Source organism: Somniosus microcephalus, chromosome 3 (assembly GCF_052327205.1).
Source record: "Somniosus microcephalus isolate GS21.2 chromosome 3, FLI_Smic_1.0, whole genome shotgun sequence".
NCBI classification, from domain to species: domain Eukaryota; kingdom Metazoa; phylum Chordata; class Chondrichthyes; order Squaliformes; family Somniosidae; genus Somniosus; species Somniosus microcephalus.
In genome coordinates, this window is record NC_140989.1 from 23,512,896 (window position 1) to 23,535,133 (window position 22,238).

Below are 22,238 nucleotides of genomic sequence, written 5' to 3' on the forward strand. Positions count from 1 at the left end.
GCGTTATCCAGACAGAATCAGGAAGCCTCCTCAAAGACTGAACTTATAATTGCTTAACTTCAACCAATGTATCTAGCAACCGTAATTGTAATTGTAATTAGTTATTATTTAGTTGTTAAATGAATGTTATGTACTGTTTATCTAAAAGGGGAGGAATTGTTGTGTATGTACCTTTAAGGGAATAACTGGTCTCAGACTGCAGTACCGGCAGTGACCACCCCTGTATAAAAGGCCCTAGTAGGCTTCTGTAGTTTCAGTTTCCAGGTTGTCTCCATTCAGTAAAGACTTGTTATAATCAACTCCTGCAGTCCGTGTCTCAATTATACACGGACATAATAGCCTGCAAATTTGGAGATATTACATCTAGTTCCCTTGTCTAGATAATTAATATATATTGTGAATAGCCGATCCCTGCGGTACCCCACTAGTCACTGCCTGCCACTCGGAAAAAGACCCGTTTATTCCAACTCTTTGCTTTCTATCTGCCAACCAGTTCTCTATCCAAGTCAATACCTGTTAGATCCGTGATTCTGAGAGTATGATGTTTTTCAATAACCACATGAATGCTGTAACTTAACAATAAACAGGTATTTACTGGAGGAGGGTAGTCTCAAGACTGGGGGTACAGAGGCATGCGCAAGGCTTATATACAGGTGTGGTCACTGCCGGTACTACAGTATACAGGAGCTGTAAATGTAGTTCTGTCTTAAAGGTACATACACCACAATTCCTCCCCTTTTAGATTAGTAGTACCCCTAATATTCAAATAACAATTAACACTTTAACATGTACATTAAACAACAATAGTCCATTTATAGATTCAGTCTTTGGGGCGGCTTCCTGACCCTTTCGGGATAGCGCCTTTCCTGAGGTTCTTGTTCTTGGTGCAGAGGCGATTCTGGCCCCTTTTCATCGGGTAGTTCATCGGGTTCCACTGCTACTGGTTCTGAGGTAGATGCTACCGGTATGTCGGGTTCATCCCCAGGTACTCGAGACATGGGGTTGGCTCGTTCCTGTGACGCTAAGATCTGATCGACGTGGCATCTCACAATGTTCTCCCCGACATCCACTGTGTACATTAATGGCCCCTGCCTTGTGCATATCGTTCCGGGTTGCCATTTCTCTGTTCGATAGTCACGGGCCAAGACTGGTTGTCCTACATTGAAGCTCCTTGTCGGCTTCTCATTGATGTGCTGGAATTGTTTGCCCTCAACATTTCTTCGCACATTTGGTCTGAGCAAGTCCAGACGAGATCTCAACCTTCGGTTAAAGAACATCATGGCCGGGGTCTGGTTGGTAACTGCATGTGTCGCGTTTCGGTAGGCTAATAAGAAATTGTCCACCTTATGCTGTAGTGGAATTTCATTGTCGCACATGGCCTTTATCGCCTTCTTAAAGGTTTGTACGAACCTCTCAGCCAATCCATTTGTGGCTGGATGATACGGGGCGGATGTGTAATGCCTTACCCCATTCCTTCTCATAAATTTTCGAAACTCTTCGGACACAAACTGTGGTCCATTATCAGAGCAAATCTGCTCTGGCAAACCGTTTCTGGCAAATATGGTCCGTAGGACTGCAATCGTTTTCTCTGTAGTGGTTGAGGACATTTTTATCACCTCAGGCCACTTCGAATGAGCATCCACTGCTATTAAGAACATTGAGTCCATGAATGGACCAGCGAAATCAATATGCACCCGTTGCCATGGAGAGGAGGGCCACTCCCATGGGTGTAGGGGGGCATGTGGTGGTGCATTTTGGACCTTCTGGCATCCTGAGCAGCTCTAAGTTAGGTCTTCGATTTGTTGATCGATTCCTGGCCACCACACATAAGCCCTAGCAAGGCTTTTCATTTTCACTCCCCCCAGATGAACTTCATGTAGCTCATTTAGCACTCTCTCCCTTAACTTGGGTGGAATCACCACTCTGGATCCACACATCACTGTCCCCTGGCATACTGACAGCTGTTCTCTTCCGGATGAGAATGCTGGCAACAGTGAGTTGCCATGTGTTGGCCATCCCCTCACCGTCAAATCATATACCCGAGACAGCGTTGGATCATTGCGGGTCTCCTTCTCTATATCCGCGTTCGTTACTGGCAATCGTTCAATTTTTGACGAATAAAATATCTCGATAGGGTCCACTGCTGGTGCTTCCTCCACAGTAGGCAGTGGCAGGCGCGATAGCCCATCAGTGTTCCCATGCTGTTTCGTGCCTTTATATTCTATTTCATATTGATTCGCCCCTAGAAACAGGGACCATCTTTGTAACCGTTGTGCAGTCATCACTGGAACGCCCTTCTTAGGATTAAAGATGGAGACAAGTGGTTGGTGGTCAGTCAGCAAGGTGAACTTCTGCCCATGCAGATAGTGGTTGAATTTTTTAACTCCCCATACTAGGCTGAGGGCCTCCCTGTCAATCTGGGCGTAGTTGCGCTCGGCTGAGGTTAGTGACCGAGACGCAAAGGCTACTGGCCTCTCTGAGCCGTCTGAGAATTTGTGCGACAGCACCGCTCCAATACCATAGGGTGATGCATGACATGCCAAACGAATTGGTAGTGCTGGGTTGAAATGGGCCAACACCTCTTTTGATGTGATCAATTCTTTACACTTCTGGAAAGCTCGTCTACGTTCGTCACTCCACTTCCATGGTACCCCTGTTTGCAGTAGGGTGTTCAGTGGGTGTAATACCGTGGACAAATTTGGTAAGAACTTGTGGTAGTAGTTTACCAGCCCGAGGAACAACCTCAGTTGTGACACATTTTCCGGTGCTGGAGCCTTGACTACTGCCTCAATCTTTTCAGGGGACTTATGTAGCCCCTCTTCATCGATGACGTGGCCACAATACGAGATCTGTTTCTGGAAAAACTCGCACTTGTGGCGATTAGCTCGTAGCCCATACTCCTTTAATCTGGTGAGCACCTTCTCCAAGTTGGCGAGGTGATCACTGTCATTTTCGCCCGTGACCAGGATGTCGTCCAAATAACACTGGGTCCCTGGAATCCCTTGCAGGACTTGATCCATTGCCCTTTGCCAGATAGCCGGAGCCGAGGCTACCCCGAACACCAGCCGGTTGTATTGATAGAGACCTTTATGAGTGTTAATCGTAAGGTATTGTTTCGAAGCTTCTTCTACCTCCATTTGCAAGTACGCCTGGGCTAGATCAATTTTGGTGAAGCGTTTACCTCCAGATAGCGAGGCGAAAATATCCTCAATTCGTGGAAGCGGATATTGTACCGTGTGAAGGACTGGGTTCACTGTCACCTTAAAATCCCCACAGATGCAGACCTTCTTTGGTTCCCCAGGCGTATTACTCAACGACCTCTTCACTACAGGAACGATGGGTGTAGCCCACTCGCTCCAGTCCACTTTGGACAGTACTCCTGAACGTTCCAATCCTTCCAGCTCTGCTTCGACAGCTGGTCTGATCGCATAAGGCACTGGTCTGGCCTTAAGAAACTTTGGGCTTGCATTTTCCTCTATTTTAATCATTGCTGTTATGCCTTTTAGTGTTCCGAGTCCCTCCTGGAACACTTCTTTTGCGTCAGTTAGCATTTTTGACAATTGTCCAGGTGTGACGTCGTCATCCTTTTTGGCCTCAACCTTCAGTGCCTGTATGGAATGCCAATCTAATTGTATCTTCCGGATCCATTCACGTCCTAGCAGTGGTGGTCCTCCATCTGGCAATACATATATATCCATTTTAGGTATTTCCTGGCCTTTATATATCACTTTCACTCTTATTTTTCCTTTGGGGTAGACTTTTTGCCCCGTGTAGGTCTTCAAGACAATCTCTGTAGCTTTCAAGGGTATATGTGAAAATAGCCGCTTGTAGTCCCATTGGTTTATGACTGTTAGGGCTGATCCTGTGTCCGATTCCATTTTCACTTGGACTCCGTCTATCTTGAGTGTAACCCAGATAGTCTGGTGATCCTCCATTTTGGTTACCTTATGTAGTTTCAGACAACCCAGCTCCTTGCTTCCAGAGTCTGTGTCACTTTTCTGTTCGTCTGAACAACTGTCCATCACCTGGTGTACCTTTTTGTACTTCTCCTGTGGAGATTTCTTACTGTTGGTTTTCTTCCCAGACCTGCAGACTCTTGCTATGTGTCCTGCTTTTCCACACTGTCTGCACACTTGGTCCTTGAACCAACAATCCTTCTGGTCATGTGTTGTTCTGCCGCAGCGATAGCACTTCCCTGTTCCATAGGACATTTCATTAGTGCCATATTCTTGCGGTCTCCGTTGTATCTCTGCAGCGCCCCTTGCGGCTGCTTCGTGTGATACTGCCATACTGAAAGCCTTGTCCAGCGTAAGATCCTTTTCTGATTGAAGCCGTTTCTGGGTTCCTTCACTTTGTAGCCCACACACAAACTTGTCCCTCAACGTATCTGCTAGTCCCGCTCCAAACTGGCAGTGTTTCGATAGCTTGCGCAGTTCCGTTAGGTACTCAGCATTGCTTTCGTCTTTGTGTTGGTTCCTTTTTATTGAACTTAAATCGTTCTGCTATCAGCAGCGGTGTGGGGTTTAAGTGGTCCTGTAGGATTTCTACTATGCTTTCGAAATTCTTGTTCACCGGCTTTGCTGGGGTTATTAGATTCCGCAGCAACCCATAAGTTTTTGCACACATGGAATTTAGCAAAACCAGTGCTTTCCTAGCATCTGGCACTTCATTCGCCCTGCAGTACACCTCAATACGTTCCACATATGTCGCCCAATCTTCGACTTCATTGTCGAACGTAGAGATACTGCCACTCTTCGGCATCCCTGGGTGTGATTTACTGTCAAAAATGGTGTCTCCCGCGCTTCCCCTTCTTCTCCGCTGGCATAAAATGGCGTCTCCCGCGCTTTCCTTCCTTCCCGCGCTCGCCCTTCTTCTCCGCTGCGGCTTCTAAAAATGGCGTCTCCCGCGCTCTTCCTTCTTCTCCGCGGCTCAATGGCGTCTCCCGCACTCTCCCTTCTTCTCCCCGCGGACACTGTTCAGCCCTTGAGCCCTGGCTGTGCTCTGCGCGTTCTTTTTTTTTTTTTCTCGACGCCGCTCGGTCCTGAACCCGACTGTTGCTTTACCCTCTCTCTCTCCGGTTTGTTTTTTTATCTCTCGACGCCGCTCGGTTTTCAACCCCTGGCTGCGCCCTGTGCGCTTCACCCTCTGTCTTACCCCGTCGACGCTGCTCGGCTTTCTCTCCGCCGTCAGTCGGCTCCAGCCGCCGCTGTCCGGGAAGGGTCTGCGCTGGACCTGTCGTCAGTCTCTTGCTGATCGTCGTGGCTGGGGAACCAAGCCCGGCTCTCCACAGCCTCCCCTGCGATGTTCACTCTCTGCCGGACGACTGGGCGGATGCTCGTGGTCGACGCCCGTGTTCCTGGCCTCGACTTTCTTACACCGCCCTCCCGGAGCGAATCCTCGAAGGGAAATGCAGAGTTGCAGGTAGATTCGAATCGACACTCGTCGCCACTGTTAGATCCGTGATTCTGAGAGTATGATGTTTTTCAATAACCACACGGATGCTGTAACTTAACAATAAACAGGTATTTACTGGAGGAGGGTAGTCTCAAGACTGGGGGTACAGAGGCATGCGCAAGGCTTATATACAGGTGTGGTCACTGCCGGTACTACAGTATACAGGAGCTGTAAAAGTAGTTCTGTCTTAAAGGTACATACACCACAATACCTTGCCCCCAATCCCATGTGCCTTAACTTTACACGCTAATCTCTTATGTGGGACCTTATCGAAAGCCTTCTGAAAGTCCAAATACACCACATCCACTGGTTCTCCCTTATCTATTTTACTAGTTACATCCTCAAAAATTTCCAGTAGATTAGTCAAGCACAATTTACCTTTTGTAAATCCATGTTGACTTTGTCAGATCCTGTCACTGTTTTCCAAGTGCTCTGCTATTACATCTTTTATAATGGACTCTAGCATTTTCCCCACTACTGATGTCAGGCTTACCGGTCTATAATTCCCCGTTTTCTCCCGACCACCTTCTTTGAATAGTGGGGTTACATTAGCTACCCTCCAATCCATGGGTACTGTTCCAGATTCCATCGAATGTTGGAAGATGATTAGCAATGCATCTATTATTTCTAGGGCAACTTCCTTAAGTACCCTAGGATGTAGATTATCAGGCCCTGGGGATTTATCGGCCTTCAATCCCATCAATTTCCCTAACACCATTTCCCTACAAATGCTGATTTCTTTCAGTTCCTCCCTTTCATCAGACCCTATGTTCCCCAACATCTCTGGGAGGTTATTTGTGTCCTCCTTTGTGAAGACAGAACCAAAATATGTATTTAATTGGCCTGCCATTTCTTTGCTCCCCATGATAAATTCCCCTGATTCTGACTGCAAGGGACCTACGCTTGACTTCACCAATCTTTTTCTCTTCACATATCCATAAAAGCTTTTACAGTCAGTTTTTATGTTCCATGCAAGCTTACTCTCATATTCTATTTTCCCTTAGAAACGCTAATGTTATTAAAATTAAAGAAATTCTGACCAGTGCTAGAAAAACGGTTGTAAAGAAGCAGTGTCGGAGATGCCATCCTTTGGATAGGATGTTAAACGGAATGTCCCATAGCGCTGTTCAAAACAGAGCAGGGAGTTCTGCCACTGCCCCGGCCAACATTCCTCCCTAAGACAACACCGGAATACAGCAGATGTATTTGCTATTCAAAGCTGGGTGGGCGTGTGTGCTGTGAGGAGGATGCCGAGAAACTCCAGTGTGATTTGGACAGGTTGGGTGATTGGGCAGAGGCATGGCAGATGCAATATAACGTGGATAAATGCGAGGTTATCTACTTTGGTGGCAAAAACAAGAAAGCAGATTATTATCTGAACGGCAACAGATTGGGAAAAGGGGAAGCTCAACGAGACCTGGGTGTCCTTGTGCACCAATCGCTGAAGGTAAGCATGCAGGTGCAGCAGGAGGTTAAGAAGGCCAATGGTATGTTGGCCTTCGTAGCGAGAGGGTTCGAGTACAGGAGCAAGGATGTCTTGCTGCAGTTGTACAGGGCCTTGGTGAGACCACACCTTGAGTATTGTGTGCAGTTTTGGTCACCTTATCTGAGGAAGGATGTTCTTGCCATGGAGGGAGTGCAGCGAAGATTCACCAGGCTGATACCTGGGATGGCAGGAATGACGTATGAGGAGAGATTGGGTCGATTGGGCTTATACTCGCTGGAGTTTAGAAGAATGAGAGGGGATCTCATTGAAACTTACAAAATTCTAACAGGACGAGACAGACTAGTTGCAGGAAGGATATTCCCGATGGCGGGGGAGTCCAGAACCCGGGGTCACAGTCTAAAGATAAGTGGTAAGCCATTTAGGACAGAGAAGAGGAGGAATTTCTTCACCCAGAGAGTGTTGAACCTGTGGAATTCTCTACCACAGAAGGCAGTTGAGGCCAATTCATTAAATATATTCAAGAAGGAGTTAGATATATTTCTTAAGGCTAAAAGGATCAAGGGATATGGGGAGAAGGCAGGGACAGGGTACTGAGTTTGGATGATCAGCCATGATCTCATTGAATGGCAGAGCAGGCTCGAGGGGCCGAATGGCCTACTCCTGCTCCTATCTTCTATGTTTCCATCTCATTGCGCTTCTCTTCTTAGGCAGTCCCTCGGAACCGAGGATGACTTGCTTCCACATTAAAAATGAGTTCGCAGGTGACTGATGAGTCCAATGCGGGACCTACAGTCTCTGTCACAGGTGGGGCAGACGGTGGTTGAAGGGGCGGGTGGGTGGGTGCTTGGGTTAACGTGCGCTCCTTGCGCTGCCTGCGCCTGGCTTCCGCTTGCTCCCGGCGAAGAGACTCGAGGTGTTCGGTGCCTTCCCGGATGCTTCTCCTCCACTTTGTGCGGTCTTGGGCCAGGGATTCCCAGGTGTCGGTGGGGATAGAAACATAGAAACATAGAGATAGGAACAGGAGTAGGCCATTCGGCCCTTCGAGCCTGCTCCGCCATTCAATGAGATCATGGCTGATCTTCGTCTGAGATCTTAGCTGATCTTACCAGTTCAGTACCCCGTCCCCGCCTTTTCTCCGTAACCCTTAATCCCCTTAGCCTTCAGAAATATATCCAATTCTCTCTTGAAAATATTTATTGAATTAGCCTTCACAGCCCTCTGTGGCAGGGAATTCCACAGGCTCACCACTCTTTGAGTGAAGAAATTCTTCCTCATCTCTGTTTTAAATGATTTGCCCGCTATTTTTAGACTGTGGCCCCTGGTTCTGTGCTCCCCTGCCATTGGAAACATTCTCTCTGAATTCAGCCTGTCCAGGCCTGCCATAATTTTATATGTTTCGATGAGATCCCCTCTCAATCTTCTAAACTCCAGTGAGTACAAGCCCAAACTATTCAATCTCTCCTCGTAGGTCATTCCCGCCATTCCAGGTATCAGCCTGGTGAATCGCCGCTGCACTCTTTCCATGGCAAGAACATCCTTCCGCAGATGGGGCGACCAAAACTGTACACAATACTCCAGATGCGGTCTCACCAGCACCTTGTACAGCTGTAGTAAGGTATCCCTATTCCTATACTCGAACCCCCTTGATATGAAGGCCAACATACCATTTGCCTTCTTAATCGCCTGTTGCACCTGCATGCTCTCCTTCAGTGACTGGTGCACAAGAACACCCAGGTCCCTCTGCACTTCCCCATCTCCCAATCTATTGCCATTTAGATAATAATCTACCCTCCTGTTTTTACCCCCAAAGTGGATAACCTCGCATTTATCCACATTATAGTGCATCTGCCACGTATCCGCCCATTCCCCCAACCTGTCCAAATCGCACTGTAGCCTCCTGACATCCTCATCAGGATGTTGCACTTTTTCAAGGAGGCTTTGAGGGTGTCCTTGAAGCGTTTCCTCTGCCCACCTGGGGCTCTCTTGCCGTGCCGGAGCTCCGAGTAGAGCGCTTGTTTTGGGAGTCTCGTATTGGGCATGCGAACAATGTGACCCGTCCATCGGAGCTAATTGTGCGTGGTCAAAGCTTCGATGCTGGGGATGTTGGCCTGAGCAAGAACACTGACGTTGGTGCGCCTACCCTGCCAATACATTTGCAGGATCTTGCGGAGGCAGCGTTAGTGGTACCTCTCCAGTGCTTTGAGGTGCCTGATCTCATTGCATGCTTATGGGATCTTGCTGTGTGCAGATGGGGCGCTACCGACAATGCAGCACTCCCTTAGTACACTGGAGCGGCAGCCTAGATTACGTGTTTTTAGATATTTAGATGTTAAAGGCACTCCACAAATGGAATTATTCACAAGAATATATTTGACTATAAAAGAAGTGACATGGGGATAGGGCAGGAAGGTGGAGTTGAGGTCGATGATCAGCCATGATCTTATTGAATGGCAGAGCAGGCTCGAGGGGCCGTATGACCTACTCCTGCCCTTATGTTCTTAATCAACTGAAACTTATGAAATTCTAACAGGACTAGACAGACTAGATGCTGGAAGGATGTTCCCAATGGTCGGGGAGTCCAGAACCAGGGGTCACAGTCTAAGGATAAGGGGTAAGCCATTTAGGACAGAAATGAGGAGGAATTTCTTCACCCAGAGAGTGGTGAACCTGTGGAATTCTCTACCACAGAAGGCAGTAGAGGCCAATTCATTAAATATATTCAAAAAGGAGTTGGATATATTTCTCAAGGCTAAAGGGATCAAGGGGTATGGGGAGAAAGCAGGGACCGGGTACTGAATTTGGATGATCAGCCATGATCACATTGAATGGCGGAGCAGGCTCGAGGGGCCGAATGGCCTACTTCTGCTCCTATCTTCTATGTTTCTATGTATCAACCAATGCCTTTCATTATAACTGGGATCTCCTCATTTACAGCTGATAAGGCAACAATTTCCTAAACTGAAAACCAGGAGACTTGGCACCAGAGGTCAATCAAAGTAAGAACCAGATTTTTTTTGCACTCTTTAAACCCATTCCGTTAAGTATAGCTGATTTTAAACATTATGGGCAGGATTTTCATCGGGCCATTGAGGTGGGATTGGAGGCGTGTGGGGGGTTAAAATCTTGAAATCGGGGGGGGGGGCACGAACCCATCCCACCCCCAACCCGCCTCCATGCCAGTTTCAAAGGAGGCGGGAAGGGGATTAGAGCCAATTAACTGCCTGTTAACAGGCAGTTTTTAGCCTAATCCCTATTTTCATTGGTGAAATGTGGGATTTCCGACGGCTCCAAACCACGCCAAGTTAGCGAGGCGGACAGTCGGGCTGAAGGGCTTGGAGGGGTCGAGATGTCCGGTGTTCAGGTGTGTGATGGGTGCATGAGTGCAGAGGTAAGTGTGTTTTGTGTGTTTAAAGTGTTAAAAGAAGTTTTACTTACCTTTACAGCCTTCCTTCCTTCAGGTCTCGGGAGTCCCTCATCTCACTGGCACAGAAAGCAGAATGGCCGCGATCTGTCAAAAGTTGCAGCATTCAGCTTTCTGTTCCAGGGAGATCTCTAAATCATCCTGAGAGGAAGGAATTAACTTAGAGTACAGATTGTCAGTGTTTGACAGCTTCAAACAGCTGTCAAACGCTGATATTTCATCTGTCAAAAGCTCTTGACAGATGAAATGTCAATCTGTGATGTCACCTGTTGCTGGGTGGCCCTTAATTGGCCTGCTGAGCCCGCTGGGCGGGCTGACCAAGGTTAATCAAGTCAAAATCACGTGGGTTGGCTACAACTCGATGGAGGCGGGACTACAACCTGGAAAGTTGTAGGAATGCTGCAGATAGACTGTACCTCAGAGTATGGGACGTGGAACTATGTCATTCCCCACGCAATGATCTCAGTGTTGTGAACACTTGCAGTTCTTAAAGAGAGTCCCCACGCAATGGCCAAGTTTGAGCCTCAAGGTAGAGCTGAACGAGCCACCCCGGACTCTATTACTTCTACTTCAGTGCTGCCGGTTTGGACCCTGCATTAGGGCTCCTCTTGTTGGCAATGCAACGAGCTCCTGGTTGTAAGCAGGTACCAAGTGTAGGTCAGACACTTCTCTGAAAGAAGAGAAAGGAAAAATATAGCCAGTAGTTGCTGTGGCTCTGAACTGTTGCTTCTCCAATGAAAGCATCGTTCTTGAATGCCACGTGAGGGTTAACGACATGTTTCCCTACCTGGCGAGAGGCCTATCGTTTCCGTATCATTGTGGGGAGTTGGAAGCCAGAAGCCAGGTGCTTTTCCAAGACGAGGCGGGGGGCGGGGGGGAGGGTGGTTGCAGGCAGGGTTCCACCCTGGGTCATTCTTATGCACCTCCCTCTGGTCACCCTGGGAGCAGGTTACCCAGCCATCCTGCCAGCTGCAAGTAGTTTAGATGAGGGAGATCTAGAAACTGTCGTTTCACCTCTTGAACTTGACTGAAATCCAGCCCAGGCTATTGGAGGGTGAAAGTCTTCCACCTGCTGACTGTAAGGATACTATGTGAAATAAGTCGCAACCCAGTTTCCTTTTTTAAATTAATTTTCGGCCTAACATTCATTACCCCTCCCTAATTGCCCCTTGAGAAGGTGGTGGTGAGCCGCCTTCTTGAACCGCTGCAGTCCGTGTGGTGAAGGTACTCCCACACTGCTGTTAGGGAGGGAGTTCCAGGATTTTGACCCAGCGACGATGAAGGATCGGCGATATACTTTCAAGTCAGGATAGTGTGTGACTTGGAGGGGAACTTGGAGGTGGTGGTGTTCCCATGCGCCTGCTGCCCTTGTCCTTCTAGGTGGTAGAGGTCGTGGGTTTGGGAGGTGCTGCCGAAGAAGCCTTGGCGAGTTGCTGCAGTGCATCTTGTAGATGGTACACACTGCAGCCACGGTGCGCCGGTGGTGACGAGAGTGAATGTTTAAGGTGGTGGATGGGGTGCCGATCAAACAGGCTGCTTTGTCCTGGAGGGGTGTGGAGGGCCACTAAGCCAACATTAATTTTCCAATCTCAGTCACAGAGGCCACGATGATGGTTGGTGTGGAAAGCGGTAGAAGGTACTCTTCTGAGATTGGTGCTAAGACAACGTGTTGGGGCAGAATAAAGGGAGCTTTACCCTGCAGCTTGTCATGTTGTCGTGGGCCTGGGAGTGCTTGATGCCGACACTGGGGGTCTCAAATGGGATATTGGGCAGTACTGAGGGTCCTTTACTTAAAAAGGAGGGGGATCTCACACTTGGGAAAAAAAAAACCTATTTATTTCAAAGTATTTAGGTTGGGTATGGTTACTCCTTTATGGAATTCCTAAAATGATACGTAGAGGTATTGAATTATCTGTACAATATGGTCCCTGCACGAATGTATTGAACTTGTGGTGTACAACACAATGCAGATATGAATATACTGGCCTGACAATGTACAGTCTGAAAGCTGTACAGAGAGACTGAACTGCGTGTGCAATACCGCACACAGATTGTACTGACGCTGACAGAATCAGCCATGATCTTATTGGATGGCAGAGCAGGCTCGAAAGGCCATATGCCTACTCCTGCTCCCAATTCTTATGTCCTTAATGCAATAAAGGGTTTGTCTTTTCTGATCTCAGGTATCATTATTACGGTATTGGAATTAAAGAGACATCCATTTATTACCAGTCAGTGTACGCTGGATGCGGCCTAACAAGGTACAGTACCCACATGCACTGCCAGTCACAACAATCGCACGGTTACTCACATAAGGACAGCAGCCACTGGATTTAAAGGGACAATGGCCCCGATTTTAAAGAGTGGGCAGGTACTGCACGTGCCGGCCCCGAAGGGGGGGGGGGGCTGCGAAAACCTGGGGAGTCCGGGGATTGGAGCCCCAGCTGATTTTCATTGAAGGGCTGCATTTGAAATCGACGTTCCGTTCAAAGCCGGTGGGAATCGCACTGAGTCCCGTTCACCCATCAATCACCCCCTGTGCTCACTGATCAACATTGGCTCTCAGTCTGGCAATACCTCGAGTTAAAAATTCTCATCCTTGTTTTTCAAATCCCTCCATGGCTTCGGCCGCTCCCTTGCTCTGTAACCTCCTCCAGCTCTACAACCCTCCGAGAATCTCCAATTCTGGCCTCTTGCGCCTCCCCCGATTTTAATCGCTCCACCATTGGTGGCCGTGCCTTCAGCTGCCCGGGCCCTAAGCTCTGGAATTCCCTCCCTAAACCTCTCCGCCTCGCTACCTCCCTCTCCTCCTTTAAGAAGCTCCTTAAAATCTACCTCTTCAACCAAGATTTTGGTCGTCCGTCCTAATATCTCCTTATGTGGCTCAGTGTCAAATTCAAGTTGTTGTTATTGAATAATGTCAAGGGCAGCGGGTGAGAGCGGGAATTGAGACCGGAGACGGGGACCGAAGGTGAACAGGCCCTGACATAAGAGAAGTGCTGGAGGAGGGGGAGGGGGTGGGGGCTGGTTCCCAAATAGATGCCGGTGTGGGGAGGGAGAGGAGGGGTCGGGGCAAGAGAGGCCCGAGGATTTCTTCCGAAAGATAGAAAAAAAAAATCTTAACTTAGCTCGCCCTCTTCTGGCCGCTCTGCTGCAGCCTGCCAAGATTCTCTGCCAGGGCCTTCCGCCTGAGCCGGCGCACAAATCACGCCATGGCACTGATGGCATCTTTGAGTCGCGACTTTCGCATTTAAATAAGGCCCTCGCTCGCCTGCAGCGGGAGCCTTGGCCGACTTCAAAGTCGGTGAAGTTAAGAGGGCTGGAACGGTGTGGCCCCAGGCCAGTAAGTGGACTCGGCCTGATTTTAACCCCCCATTTGCGTTGGGCGGGTGGGCGGGGCCCACAAGTATCTCACCTGAGAAGTTGGAGTGCGTCACAGACAGAAAGTAATAGTGAGCAATAAGGAGAGAACTACATATGAAAAAACACAGGTAATATCTGGCTGAAGGGCAGTGCCTCACAACCTGTGGAGAAAATTCTATCTGCAAACAGCCTAAGGGAGACAAAAAATAAACTGAAAATTTAACCACACATCTTGCATTTATATAGCGCCTTTAACATAGTAAACCGTCCCCAAGGGGCTTCACAGCAGTGATTATCAAACAAAATTTGACAGCGAGCTACATGTTAGGGCAGGTGACCAAAAGCTTGGTCAAAGAGGTAGGTTTTAAGGAGTGTCTTAAAGGAGGAGAGAGAGAGAGAGATGGAGAGGCGGAGAGGTTTAGGGAGGGAATTCCAGAGTTTAGGCCCTAGGCAGCTGAAGGCACGGCCACCAATGATGGAGCGATTAAAATCAGGGATGGGCAAGAGGCCAGAATTGGAGGAAGTAGAGATCTCGGAGGTCTGTAGGGCTGGAAGACAGTTTTAGGAACATTGAAGATCACAAAATGGCCAAAGAAAATAGAAATATTAAAAAACAAACGCAAATCCAAAATGAAAACAGGAAATGTTGTGAATCCACAGTGAGGTCATTCGGCTACTTGAAGAAAAAGAAACGGGTTCATATTTTGGGTGGGATTTTCCATCTGACTATTCCAGGAGAACAGATTCTTCTGTTCTTCTGTGTTTAGTTCTAAACATTTGCACCAGTAATACAACCTAAGCTGATGGAATTTAGAAGAATGAGAGGTGATCTTATTGAAACATATAAGATACTGAGGGGGCTCGACAAGGTAGATACAGAGAGGATGTTTCCCCTTATGGGGGAATCTAGAACTAGGGGGCATAGTTTCAGAATAAAGGGTCGCCCTTTTAGAACTGAGATAAGGAGGAAATTCTTCTCTCAGAGGGTTGTAAATCTGTGGAATTCTCTGCCCCAGAGAGCTGTGGAGGCGGAGTCATTAAATACATTTAAGGTGGAGATAGACAGATTTTTCCAAGATAAGGGAGTGAAGGGTTATGGGGAGCGGGCGGGGAAGTGGCTTTGAGCCCAAGATCAACCATGATCTTATTGAATGGCGGAGCAGGCTCGAGGGGCCGACTGGCCTATTCCTGCTCCTATTTCTTATGTTCTTAAAAATCTGACCATCAAGATGCTTCCAATGAATTGTGTTGTTTTTAATGGGAAAAAATATAATCGTTAGCTGATTAAAAAATTTGCAGGGCCACGGGGAAAGGGCGGTGGGGAGTGGGACTAGCTGAAGTGCTCCTGCAGAGAGCCGGCACGGTCTCGACGGGCCGAATGGTCTGTGCTGTAACCATTCTATGATTTACACTCAAGAAAGTCAACATTCCCCCATGTTTGCCTGCACAGCCTCATCGCACTTCATTCAGTGAAGCAATTTGAGACATTCCATTGACATATAAATGAAAGTGTGATTATTTTTTACTTTTATTATATTTAACTGTGGCCTTTCTTTTAATTTTAAGATTTTCAGGCACCAAAGTTAAAACCGAGGTAAGCAAAGTACAGATATTAATAATTAAACGCTTAAAGCAAAATCAGGATGTTGAAAGAACTCTCCAAATTGGGTTAAATCGCTCCATGGAACTTTAAATAAAAAGAAAGGAATTTCTCACTAACTTCCTTAATGTTGTAACCAAGAGTGATGGTGCAATATTCAAACTCACCCAACACAGCTTTAATGCAAGGGTCAGTTTTGCTAGGTAAGGGTATCAAGGGGTCTGTAGCTGAGGCAGGTCAATGGAGTTGAGGTACAGATCAGCCAGGACCTCATTGAATGGCGAGGCAGGCTCGAGGGGCTGAAGGGCCTCCTCCTGCTCCTATAGAATCATGGAAATTTACGGCTCAGAAGGAGGCCATTCGGCCCATTGTGTCCGTGCCGGCCAAAAAAGAGCTATCCAGCCTAATCCCACTTTCCAGCTCTTGGCCCGTAGCCCTGTAGGTCATGGCACTTCAAGTGCATATCCAAGTACAGGAAACTTTCGATTTACCAGCACCTAAATAACCGGAAATCTTGGTTAACCGGCAAAATTCAGGAGTAGGTTCAGGTAAGTTTTATTACTTGCCTTCCTCGATCTGGTGCTGTGCAAGGGTGTGGCTGCAGCTGTTGCTAAGCTACAGAGACGCTTGGAACTTGTGGCCATTGTTCTGAACCTAACAGGGTTTGTTGCTTTATACGGAGCGCTCAGCTCCGTATCTTTTACTATAGCTTTCGGTTATCCGGAATTTTTGATGAACCGGCACCACGTCGGTCCCGTCGGTGCCGGATAAAAAAAAGTTTCCTGTACTTTTTAAATGTGATGAGGGTTTCTGCCTCTACCACCCTATCAGGCAGTGAGTGCCAGACCCCAACACCCTCTAATCCTTCTATTAATTACTTTAAATCTATGCTCTCTGGTTATTGACCTCTCTGCTAAGGGAAATTTGTCCTTCCTACCCACTCTATCTAGGCCCCTCATAATTTTCTACACCTCAATCAAATCTGCCCTCGGCCTCCTCTGCTCCAAAGAAAACAACCCCAGCCTATCCAATCTTTCCTCATAGCTAAAATTCCCCAGTTCTGGCAACATCCTCGTAAATCCTACATTCATCATCCATCTTGCCCACAGCGGAGCTAATCCTGTCAACATGGCATCAGTTTAGGCTGTACCTACTTTTAGTGTGAAACCTGAAACTCCTATTTCATTTTTGTCGCCTTTCCTCTGTGCCACAAGCCACGCTCGACCGAGAGGGCTGCCAAGCAACCTCATCAGTCTTCCCATTCGCGCTACTCAAGCTCCTAAATCCCATGGGGAAATCCGAAGGAGAGTCAGCGGGAGCCATCCAGTGTTTAAGATTGAATAATGTATTTGTGTATGGGTCCAGCAGATGGAGCCTAAACTTGGAAGTAATGCTACCCTTCGGTTGGTTCAAGTCCCCGCTCCAGAGACTTGAGCACAAAAATCTAGGCTGACGCTCCCAGTGCAGTGCTGAGGGAGTGCGGCACTGTCAGAGGTGCCGTCTTTCGGATTAGACAGTAAACCGTCTGCTCGCTCAGGTGGACGTAAAAGATCCCGCGGCACTATTTCCAAGAAGAGCAGGGGAGTTATCCCCGGTGTCCTGAGGCCAATAGTTACCCCTCAATCAACATCACTAAAAACAGAGGGTCTGGTCACTATCACATTGCTGTTTGTGGGATCTTGCTGTGTGCAAACTGACTACTGCATTTCCTACATTACAACAGTGACTGCGCTTCTTTTCTGTTGTAGGGAACGTGTAGAAAATACTCTTTAAGTTCCAAAATCGGGATGCTGTTACCAGACTACCCAGAAGCTGAAAACCTAATTCTGAGCGATGGGCTTGAACGTGAGGAGGTACAACAGTCCTAACAGTTACAACGATGTGTCTGAATGGGTGAGAATGGGCACCGGACTGTTACTGAGGAATTCAGTCTATGCCACATGGGAGAGAGGCAATAAACGGACAGTGTCCGTCATTTGCAAAGATTTACACAGTGGTGGGATGTGAGTTCACAGATGGGTGGAGAAGCACCTTGGAGGGCAAGTTACTATTACGTGAAATTACAAAGCATTTACAGCACAGGAACAGGACGCTTGGTCCAACTGGTCCGTGCCGGTGTTTATGCTCCACACCAGCCCCCTCCCACCCTACCTCATCCAACACTATCAGCATATCCTTCTATTCCTTTCTCCCTCATATCTTTTTTTTCATTCGTTCATGGGATGTGGGCATCGCTGGCAAGGCTGCCATTTATTGCCCCTCCCCAATTGCCCTTGAGCCGCCTTCTTGAACTGCTGCAGTCCATGCGGTGAAGGTACTCCCACGGTGCTGTATTCCTCTTTATAGCGGTTTGGTACCAACTGAGTGTCTTGCTAGGCCATATCAGAGGGCAGTTAAGAGTCAACCACACTGCTGTGGGTCTGGAGTCACATATAGGCCAGACCGGGTAAGGGCAGCAGATTTCCTTCCCTGAAGGACATTACTGAACCAGATGGGTTTTTACGACAATCCGGTAGTTTCATGGTCACCATTACCGACACTAGCTTTTTATTCCAGATTATATGTTTTCCTAGCTTTGCCTTAAATGCATCTGTTGGTGGGAATTAAAATAAAAACAGAAAATGCTGGAAATACTCAGCCGGTCAGGCAGCATCTGTGGAGAGAGAGAAGCAGTGTTAAATTTTTAGGTCGATGACTAAGGTGTTAGCCTTATCTCAGTGGGCAGCACTCTCACCTCTGAGTCAGAGTGGGTTCACGTCCCACTCCAGAGACCTGAGCACAAAATCTAGGCTGACGCTCCCAGTGCAGTGCTGAGGGAGTGCTGCACTGTCTTTTGGATGAGACGTTAAACCAAGGTCCCGCCTGCCCTCTCAGGTGAAAGATCCCATAGGACTATTTCGAAGAAGAACCTGGTGTTCTCCCCAGTGTCCTGGCTAACAGACTATCTGGTCATTGCTGTTCGTGGGATCTTGCTGTGCTGACACATTTCCTACATTACTTCAGTGAGCATAATTCAAACAATACTTAATTGGCTATAAAGTGCTTTGGGATATCCTGAAGGTGTGAAAGGCGCTATAGAAATGAAAGTTCTTTCTTTCCTTAGGTGAACACCTTCCTGCTCATGTACCAAATACACTGCCAGAGGATCCTGGACACAGTCATTGCAGCCAGTTTTGATGAGGTGATTTTGTTTTTTTGACCCGTTTCGGTTGCCTTTAGCCCTCCCTAAGCCTGTTACAAGTTGCCCCGTAATGTCCTCTTTCCTTCACCACCTTCTTTAGGCTCCCATGCCCCTCCACATCCCCATCTATTGTCCAGACCAAGGAGGCGGGCAGGAGATCCGATCCCTTATCCCTGCCCTGCTTCAAGCCTCTAGGAGATGCGCCAGAGCCCAAAGTAATGTCTTCTGGCTTTCAATTCCCACCCACCCACCCCTTCCCCCACTGCAGGGAGGGACCGTTTCTGTGCAGCATCTCCTTAATCTTGACGAAATCAGGAAATCATTGGCCCCGAAATTCTGAACCCTGCGACCCACCGCCAGAAGTGCAGCGGGGCGAGACTCACGTCCGACCAATGGGCCCCGACACTGACCCCGCCAGCAAATCCTGGGGTCAGCACAGGGTCATATTAATGGGCGGGAACAAAGGCACGATTCCTGCCAGCAGTGGATGGGAGGCGCCCAGAAGGCCCAAAGAATTCATGGGGAAGATGCGGGGCAGCGCACCAGCTGAGGGCAGCTGTAGGGTTGAGGGTTTGGACAATTCTTGATTGAGTTTTTTGATGAGGTACATAAGAACATAAGAAATAGGAGCAGGAGTAGGCCAATCGGCCCCTCGAGCCTGCTCCGCCATTCAATAAGATCATGGCTGATCTGATCCTAACCGCCAATCTACTATCACAGAACCATCTCCTGAATCTAACAGAATTAGACACACGAAATAGGAGCAGGATCAGGCTACACGGCCCCTGGGCCCGCTCCGCTACCCACAGGGCCATGACCGATCCGAACCTAGACTCATGTCCAAATTCCTGCCCGCTCCCCGTAACCCTTAATTCCCTTTACTTCTAGGAAACTGTCTATTGAGAGGGTAGATGGGGGCAATGCGGTTGACGTAATGTACATGGACTTCCAAAAGGCGTTCGACAAAGTGCCACATAATAGGCTTGCCTGCAAAGTTGAAGCCCGTGGAATAAAAGGGACCGTGGCAGCATGGATACGGAATTGGCTAAGTGACAGGAAACAGAGAGTAGTGGTGAACGGTTGTTTTTCAGACTGGAGGAAGGTATACAGTGGTGTTCCCCAGGGGTCGGTTCTAGGACCACTGCCTTTCTTGATATATATTAATGACTTGGACGTGGGTGTACAGGGCACAATTTCAAAATTTGCAGATGACACAAAGTTGGAAGTATAGTGAACAGTGAGGAAGATAGACTTCAAGACAGGCTGGTGGAATGGGCGGACACGTGGCAGATGAAATTTAACGCAGAAAAGTGCGAAGCGATACGGGATCCTGGGCTTCATAAACAGAGGCTTAGGGCAGGATTTTACCAGCCCCGAGGTGGGACTGCCGGTAAAGTAGCAGAAAGTGGGGGCGGATGGTAAACCCACTCCCATCCCGTCTCCGTGCCCTTTTTCCAGGAGGCGGGAAGATGTTCTGCTTCGGGTCCCGTCTCCTCGAGGCGGGTAAGGGATTAAATCCTTTTAATTTTCTGTTAACAGTTAGTTAACAGGCAGAAAAAAGGATTAGTCCCATTTTACCTTTTCAGGTGAAGGCTTCCCGACCTCGGAGAACCCCGCCGGGTTGGAGGAGTTGAGTAGGAGGTCTGCAGGGGTCAGAGAGACCTGAAAGTAAGATGTAGAGGTGAGTGATGGGATGGTGTGGAGTGATAAGTATGTGAGGTGAGTGTTAAGTGTTCAAAAATGTTCACTTACCTTGGTTTCTCCCTATAGCCTTCATCCATTCTGGATTGGGAGTCCCGACATCTTCCTTGTCGATTTCACAGACTGGCTGTAGGATCCTCCGAACCAACAGTCATCTGAAATCGACAAAGTGGAAAGGTTTGATGAGTCCTGAACACAAGGCCTCATCAAACTACAGAGAATGTCAGTGTTTGACAGCTTCACAGAGCTGTCAGACGCTGACATTTCTTCTTTCAAGAAGTCTTGACAGATAGCACGTCAGATGTTGACGTGCTCCGTCAGTGACTTCCCCCTAATTGGCCTGCTGAGCCCGCCGGGTGGGCTTAACAAGGTCAATCAGGGGAAAATCCCTCTGGTTGGCCAGAAGATGATGGTGGCGGGACATTGACACGACAAGCAGCAGTCCCGCCTCCAACTCGTCTCCATTGAGAAAATCCAGCCCAAAGAGTACAAAAGCAAGGAAGTTATGATGAACTTTTATAAAACACTTGTTCGGCCTCAACTGGAGTATTGTGTTAATTCTGGGCACCGCACCTTAGGAAGGATGTGAAGACCTTAGAGAGGATGCAGAAAAGATTTACAAGAATGTTTCCAGGGATGAGGGACTTCCGTTACGTGGATAGACTGGAGAAGCTGGGGTTGTTCTCCTTAGAGCAGAGACGGTTGAGAGGAGATTTGTTAGAGGTGGTCAAAATCATGAGGATCCTAGACAGTGCAGATAGAGAGAAACTGTTCCCATTGGCGGAAAGGTCAAGAACCAGAGGACACAGATTTAAGGTGATTGGCAGAAGAACCAAAGGCGACATGAGGAAAAACTTTTTTACGCAGCGAGTGGTTATGATCTGGAATGCACTGCCTGAAAGGGTGGTGGAGGCAGACTCAATCGTGGCTTTCAAAAGGGAGTTGGATAAGTACCTGAAAGAAAAAAAATTGCAGGGCTACGGGGAAAGGGTGGGGGAGTGGGACTAGCTGAGGTGCTCTTGCAGAGAGCCGGCACGGGCTTGACGGGCCGAATGGCCTCCTACTGTGCTGTAACCATTCTATGATTCTATTCTATGATTCTCTTAAAGCGGAACCTGCGTACAGGAGGGTTAACTCATGGCTCCAATAGGAACCGGGGAGGCTGGAAAGAGCAGAAGGGGCGAGTTCACAGTGGTGAAATGGAGTGATGTTTCAGTTCTGAAGTTCAAGAACTTGACTAGGCTTATATTCGCTGGAGTTTAGAAGAATGAGAGGGGATCTCATTGAAACTTTTAAAATTCTGACAGGACCGGACAGACTAGATGCAGGAAGGCTGTTCCCGATGGCGGGGGAGTCCAGAACCAGGGGTCACAGTCTAAGGATAGGGGCTAAGCCATTTAGGACTGAGATGAGGAGGAATTTCTTCACCCAGAGAGTGGTGAACCTGTGGAATTCTCTACCACAGAAGGCAGTGGAGGCCAATTCATTAAATATATTCAAGAAGGAGTTGGATATATTTCTTAAGGCTAAAGGGATCAAGGGATATGGGGAGAAAGCAGGGACAGGGTACTGAATTGGATGATCAGGCATGATCTCATTAAATGGCGGAACAGGCTCGAGGGGCCGAATGGCCTACTCCTGCTCCTATCTTCTATGTTTCTATGACATGCCTTTATTGTTAATTGATGATCGCGAGTGTTTTGTGTCAAGAATTCACTGGGTCATTATTTTTAACTCCATTTGCTGTGCACTGCAAGAGAATTGAAGGAGCAGCTTTTCTAATACAATTTCAAACGTTGGCCTCCGAGGCAGCAGGTTGTGGGGTTCAACCACACACTAGGACTTGAGCACATAAAAACAGACACTGCAGCGAAGGGAGAGCTGCTTTGTTGGCAGTGTCGTCTCTCGGATGAGAGGTTAAACCAAAGCCCCGCCTGCCCGCTCAGATTAAAGGTTCCACGGCACTGGTCCAAGAAGAGTGGCGAGTTCGCCTGGCGTTGAATATATTTAAGGTGGAGATAGACAGATTTTTGAACGATAAGGGAGTCGAGGGTTATGGGGAGCGGGCAGG

The 22,238-nt window shown here is 48.1% G+C and overlaps 1 protein-coding gene across 1 annotated transcript in view; it reads left to right on the plus strand.

The window, feature by feature from the left end:
* Positions 1–22,238, plus strand: part of LOC147120900 (DNA-binding protein RFX6-like) — a 79,282-nt gene that overhangs the window by 18,582 nt on the left and 38,462 nt on the right. Inside the window, 5 exon segments of the mRNA XM_085977296.1 lie at positions 9,836–9,897; positions 12,506–12,583; positions 15,252–15,279; positions 17,034–17,138; positions 18,389–18,466. Of these exon segments, the coding sequence (XP_085833422.1) occupies positions 9,836–9,897; positions 12,506–12,583; positions 15,252–15,279; positions 17,034–17,138; positions 18,389–18,466 (351 nt within the window).